The sequence below is a fragment of the Convolutriloba macropyga genome, chromosome 5 (assembly GCF_964194025.1).
Source record: "Convolutriloba macropyga chromosome 5, txConMacr16.3, whole genome shotgun sequence".
NCBI classification, from domain to species: Eukaryota; Metazoa; Xenacoelomorpha; order Acoela; family Convolutidae; genus Convolutriloba; species Convolutriloba macropyga.
The window spans coordinates 8,752,676-8,759,807 of record NC_134472.1 but is presented as its reverse complement, the minus strand read 5'-3'; the positions used below and the strand labels follow the sequence as shown (position 1 = coordinate 8,759,807).

Genomic DNA, 7,132 nt, shown 5'->3' with positions numbered 1-7,132 from the left:
CGATTACTTTTTTAAATCATTGGCCGAGTTGACACTAAGTAAGGTAAACAAGATAAAAAACATTTAAAAAAATATATTTTCCGAGTCTGTTAACAACTCTTTTGCAGATAAAGACGATTGTTTGGGACTTTTGGCAACTTTATAGCATGAGGATTTGAAGTATTTTTATTTGGTTTCCGCCTTATTTCCACAAACCTTGAGTTCAGGATGTTTGCTTAATGGCTTCAAAAATTTCGTTCGCCCAATCAAGTTTTCGCCTCATATCTCATTTCCCAGACAGAGTAATATATTTAAGAATAATATGTGGTTTGCGTATTATTTTGCATATTATCACAAACAAAGCCTCACCACAAACAAAAATTAACAACATTTTCTAATCACCATATAATTCTTAAATGCTGTAACTGCAGACAAAATTCATAAAGAAGGTTGTGCTTCACCATTTTTCAGGTGGCCTGTCACTTGCGCCAACAAGACTTTTACTCTCAACAAAAAGTAACTATCATAAAAGCTTTTCTGCCATTTTATAATTATGCCGTTTATTTCTACAACAATATGGACACGTTTTTAAATTGTTTGTAAAATGTACGCCTCATCGCAAGCAGCACAGCCTTTCCCAAAATATCTGAGGATATACCGTAAATTTTTCCCCGCGTTTTAGCTTACGTTTCAAGCACGTCTAAATGCTCGCGTATTTTTTATCATACGTAAGATTTCTTTGTTATATTTTGCAGCTGCTGAAGCACTCGTGCGTGTGTGTTGTGATTGCTTTTGTCTCTAATACATTAATCCCATCTCAAAAAATATGCGTAATCAAAGAAACGTAAATGATGAATTATATTTGTTATTACGGTTATACAACCATCGAAAGTATTTAAACAAAGTATATTACTGGTGATTGCTAGTTGGCCAACAAAATTATGACGTAGGTTGGGGTGCGGGGAAAATAAGCGGTCAAAAAATGTCGATTTGTATTTTAAAAATTAGAATAGCTCTTGTTCTTTATTATTATTTTTAAACTATGGCTGAGCTTCCAGCTTTAACCCGAAGTCGAAATATTGAATATTTTCCATCATTCGGCAATAACCTCGATATTCCGAAAATCTATATCCCGAAAACACCAGATAACGACATCCCTATAAATCGACTGCCCAATATTTCGAATGTCAGCCAGAGCAAGCCAAATCCGCAACATATCGAAGATAATCAGCCGGGATGAACTTTTTCTTATCAAGCGTATGACAATTTTAATCTATTAACCTTTGGTTAAATTTATTTTCTCAACGAGATATAAATTTTGAAACACTATTTGAAATCAAAACTTAAAGCTATTTACCCTTTTGTAACAAAAACGTAAATTATATAGTGACGCAGTATATTATTGCTTCAAAATTGCATGAATGGATGATGGTTGTAAACTTTTTGCTCCCACTAATCTAGGGGAAGGGTGATTAGGGGGAGGGGGTGGGGGCGCCATTAATTTGCTTCTATGCAATCGTTACTAAAAATAATACGCAGTCTTTGAATCTTTTTTTTTGCTAATTGTTCCGACCCTCTTGAGGGGGGAGGAACTATATACTCAAATGGGTTTTTTTTTTGTTCAGTGAATTTTCGCCGATCGATACATTCATCGTAGAGAGTTGAGAGTGGTATCATTAGAAAGCTCGTCCAGCGTAGAATATGGAATTAAAAAGATTTTTTTAATTTTCGTTTTCTACAGGGAGTTATCGAGGTTTAAAGTTTTGTGAAAATAGTGTGAATTCCGTTGATTTTTATTCACATTTTACGGAATTTTCGCTAATTTTTGACCAAAATTTCGCCAATTTTGCTAAAATTTGTCAACATTTTTTAAAAACTTGTTGTTGATTTTATTTTTAAATATAAAAAATCTTCTCGGCTTTTCTTATTTTGAATTTCTTCTGAGAACTTCAGAGAAGTAGAGTGAATTCCCGTTGTTTTTATTCACATTTTCCGGAATTTTTGCCTAAATTTTCGTCAATTTTGCTAAAATTTGTTATAATTTTTAAGAATAGTGTCGTTGATTTTATTTTTGAAGACGAACAATCATTGTTCATTGTTTTGATTTAATTTTTTTGGTCAAAAAATGTGGATAAATATTTCAAAATTTAGCCTTTTTCAACAAAAACAGCACGAAATAAGCTACTTTAGTCCGTTTTGATTAAGTTTGCCGACAGTACACCTCCAAACAACACTCATACAATCTTTGTAGACTCAAAGGGGGGCTATTTCTACTTCAGAGTACGCTGAGAGTGCTCTGTAGTTAAAACTTTGCCTTTTTTTGCTAACTTTACTCGTTGATTATCAAAAATGCAGAACTTATTTTGAGTTTTCAACTAACAAATTATCTATATCTGCAACATTCGAAAATCAAATGTTCCTAACGGACAATAAGCAATAGCAGGGCTTGTTTTGGGCCATTCTTGGACTGCTACCACCCAAAGAAATCGGGTTGTAATCAGTCGGTCTTTTTTTTTAAAAAAAAGGACCCTTTCTTTAAAAATAAAAAACAGAACATATCGAATCAATGCTCAGGAGTGATAGGTCCAACCAGTTTGCTTACTAAAAAGCTCCAAGCTAATCCATTTAAATTTTAACTTGAAAGTTTATGGTCGTTTCTTTTAAAAATAATTGACATTTCAATAAATAATGGCTTAATTAAGTTTTCCTCTATTTTTTTCTTAATTTGTTCAACTTCCAGCTTAGTGTCTGCAAAAAAAGAATGCTTCTTCTTTCTACTGATTTAACATTTCTTCTCGGTTGCAGTTTTAAGCCTGAAGTTATTGTTTTCTGGCTTTGATACTACAAGATTTCAGATTTTTGTTTGTTTCGATATTTGCCAGTTTTTCACGTTTCCGAATTTTGTCACATTATCACATTATTGACAGTTCTCTTGTCACATTATTAGCGTTAAAAATAAAGCACAATTGAACATATTGAAATCCTGAATGATATACATAATCGTTTTAACGGCCTCGACGCCTCTTTCTTGAAGAAATCAATTGAATTTTTTAATTTTGTTTTTAACTGTCATTTATACTTTGTCGTTTCGGTCGTATGAAATTTCCTGCATAGTGATAACTTTCATTGGCTTTTCGTGGAAGAATAGAAGAACCGATATTCTGATATTAGTAAATAGCTGATGGCTTTCATGACTTTGAAAACAATCGTTTTCCAAAATTAAAAAAAAAAAACTTTTTAACTTCGCAATTTTGTTCTTTTTATGTTTCTTTTTGTTAGCTAATCTCGTTATTTCATTACAGGTCAAATATGACATTATGGGTGTCAAGGGAATAAAAGGGATTGGTGTCCCAAAATCTTTTTTTTTAATGAATTTGTTATGACCTTAGTGGCTTCGACACCGGTTTTTCACAAAAATGTAAATTAGTTTGATTTTTTGTCTTATTTGACGTTCTTTTTGTAGATGCGAGAAATATTCTGGGTAACTGCAGGTCTCGAGGGCTTCCTTTTTTTGAATAAACGACCCTATTCAAATAGTTCTGTTTGTAATTAATGCCTTTTATGACATTGAATGTAATTTTTCTTCGAAAAAAAAATTGAAATTATTTCATACTTTAGCACTTCGCTTTTTTGTCTACTTGTTACCTAGTCTTACTAATGAATGGACACGTACTACTTTATAGCTGTTTGATGAAGGCGCAATCGAATATATTTTGGGGGACAAAATATGGCTCGAGGGTTTTGGCAGCGTTTTCTGGCAAGTTTCAATTGAAATTTTGTTTGTTTTTTTTGTTGTTCATTTTAGCCGCTTTAAAAAATGAAGAAGGACAGGTCCTAATGCCCTTCTCTAGAAACAGTGGTAATTGTAAATTTGTGGTAATGTTAATTGATTCCTAATGGTATTTATTACTTTGAAGTTAACTGTTTCAAAAAAATAAGTTATATTTTTCACTTTAATGTTTTTGTTCTTTTTTGTATAATTGTTACTAAACCTTTTTATGGACTGGTCGCATATGGTTTCTGGTGATTTATTAGTTATTTTTGTTTAGTTTTAGGTTTATCTGACGGTATGTTCACTTTGTTATTAAATTTAGTTTTTAAGAGGGAAAAAAATTTTTTGATGTAAATAATGTTTGTTGCTGTTGTTGTTGTTTGTTTTTGACGTTCATCTTGACTCGCTTTCTTAATATTGACATATTACATCAAGCTAATGCATCAATTTTTAACTCCACTGAGTTATTTGCTTTGGAGGCTATCTTATCGTTCATACAGAATTTTTTGAAAAAGACTTTTCGCAAAAAATAATTTTTGGGTTTTTCTATCTGTTCCTCATTTGCTAGACAATTATGCCAAAATTGTGGATGGGCGGGGTCGGAACTTTATGTGCCATCGCACATTACCGAGCCGCCTTGTTTGAGTTCATCCCGGGAGAAATTGCAGGAAAACAAATGGATGAAAAGACGAGAAGAAACGAAAGCCGATTTTTTCCAAAACCTTGACGTCATTCATCCAAAGTCAAGCAGCGATTCACGAACTTCAAGTTCGGATCAGCCAATGGAGCCAATTGGAAATGCCGAAACCTTCTTTGTTCCACTGACTCCAAAACGAAGTCTGGAACCAAAGACACGAGGAATTTCAAAATTAGGCCAGAAAAGCGGGAATGTTGAGGAGTCGTCGCCATTGAGAGAAGTGACCAATCTGCGAGAAGAATTCTTAGCCAATAAGAAAAGAGAATTTCGGAACTCAAAAGGAGGTTCAGTTTATTTTGTTCCCCTGTCGCCGAGAACAGGAGAGGAGCAAAATTTGCCTGACTATGTCCGAAAAATGAACCAATCCGCTTCCTCGGAGTTCGACCAATCAGAGCGCTTGAAGTCAACGCAGGAGAAACTGAAGCTTCTGGGAAAAGTTGAGACGTGTTTTTTCTGTGGAAAGTCGATGAACATGTGCAATATGGATTTCCACAATGAAGCGAGATGTAAAAAAATAGTGAGGGAGAAAACTTTTACAATCCGGAAGAGCAACAGAACTTCTTGGGAGAACCCACTGGGCAAAACTACTCATTTGGGGTTAGAAAAATGTTTCCGAGAAAATGGCTACATTTTGAGTAGAAATATTGGGTCTTTCCCATTATCCCCCCATACAAAAAATAATAGCCCCTCTTATGGTATATTTACCATGATTGCGGGGGGGGGGGTATACTTTATCTGGTTGATAAGGGGGAGGGGGCTATAATGGGAAAGACCCGAAATGTTTGACTGATTGTCAAAATTAAAGAGTTCCCTAAATTTCCAGATGCTGGTGCTGGTTGCATATGATAGTCACATTTTAGATGCAGAGAACATTTCTTCAAAAGAATTGCACAAAACGGTTCCTCTTCTATTGGGCGTTACCTTCACGGGTTTTTAGTTAAACACTCTTAAAAAATGCGCTATCGAGCAATAATTTCAATGACTTTCTTTTTAAAAAGATAAGCACTAAAGTGGTTTCGCGAATGATCTGAAATCGCGTTCCAAATTTCCAAATACAAAACTTTTTCGAATATTCTAGATGAACTTCAAAATAGGTCACTTAGGCTTGAGCGCATTCAATAAATGGATATATGACGATTCATTTATAATTTAGAAACAGTAATGTTTTTGCAACCCCGCCTTAATTTTTTTTTATTTTTCAGGTCGCCGTGGCAGAACGCACCAATTGATCGCATCCACACATCCCATCAATTATCATCATCCGATTCAACACCTCATCACTCGCCCTTCCATATCCCGAACAGACCCAACACAAATACCGAAACATTCCGTCTACAAAACCCCACAAACCCTGTCTTGTTCGGAACAGCCGACAAACACTCAGAACTGTGTTCGTACTGTTCCAAGCCTGTAACACGCTGGACAGTTAACTATCACAGCAGTAAATTATGTCAGCAGAACGAGCTAGCGCGTGAAAAAACTATGATGATTCTTCGGAACCCAGAAATGAACTTCGGAGAAAGGTCAACCAACGATTCGGACCCCTTAAACATGTGGTGTCCTGAAGGTCTCCGGAATAGTCAAGAATTAGAGAGTTTAAAAAACTTAATGCAACCTCCTATACTTAAACATGGTAAAGATTGCCAGCATTGTGGTAAATGGTTTGGAACTAAATCACTGCCAATCCATATGGCTAACTGCAGAAAGAAGCCGTTTGTAACCAGTTTTTATTAAAACAAAAAAAAATAATTAATTCAAAAATAGTTGAAACCTTTTATTTATGAAATTTAATCTTCTGAGAGAAAATTCTTAAATTTCAATGAAGCAATTTCTTTCAGAATCATTGCAGTAATGAGAAACAACTTGAAGAAATTTCTTTCAGTCAGATTTGAGAGGTATTTCATCAATGTTAAAACTCGTCAATTGAAAATTTTTATCTAAAGGTTTGAATTACAGTTCTCAAAAATGCATTTTTGCGCTCAGAAATTTAAACATCAGAAAATCTGATCAATAGAATTTTAAAAAAATCCTTTTGCGAAATAAATGCACAGTACAAAAATCAGCAACTGTTTGTTTTCCAATTAACCCAAAACTTTAATCCTTTCAAGAGCAAGCGGAATTTTCTCCTGCCCCGATACCCACCAAAAAATTTAAAGTTGTTTTCTCAGGGAAGCATTAGCAAAGCAGAACTAGTTAGAGTTTTTACTTTTTTCGACGTCAAAATTCAATAACGTAACCGCTGCCTTTGAGAAATTGATTCAGTTGAGCAAATAAAACAGAAGTTAAGTAGTTTTATAAATTCAAAACCAATTAAACGGAAAAGAATGGGAAATAGAACCATTTGGAGTTCAACTCTGAATGCTTACAAAAATAAGCTAAGTGCAGACAAATCATATCAAAACAATTTTGTAATAAAGAAAGCAAACTCGTGGAACTGGACATTTTTTATTAGTGTTTCGAAAAGAATACTTAGGAAAAAGGAAAGTAAAAACAGTTGCCCAAACTTGGGGAAAGATCACTAAGTGCGCAAACCGTTTGTGAACTTTTTTCACGTAATGCAGTTTTGCAAACCACTTTCAAATCCATTTCATTGTCTTCCTACTAAATGGATAAAAAACAGTTACGAAAACCTCCACTAAAGAGAACCAAAGCAACGTTAAACAAAACATCAATTATATTGTAAA

General features: G+C 34.2%; 1 protein-coding gene across 1 annotated transcript; it reads left to right on the top strand.

Annotated features, from left to right (window-relative positions):
• The first annotated feature begins 746 nt into the window (after window positions 1–746).
• Window positions 747–6,238, top strand: LOC142339702 (uncharacterized). Its single transcript, XM_075389922.1, has 3 exons — window positions 747–1,216; window positions 4,420–5,045; window positions 5,651–6,238. Exons 1-3 carry the CDS (start codon window positions 1,022–1,024, stop codon window positions 6,180–6,182), a joined length of 1,353 nt encoding a protein of 450 aa, XP_075246037.1. The 5' UTR covers window positions 747–1,021; the 3' UTR covers window positions 6,183–6,238.
• Window positions 6,239–7,132: the final 894 nt, after the last annotated feature.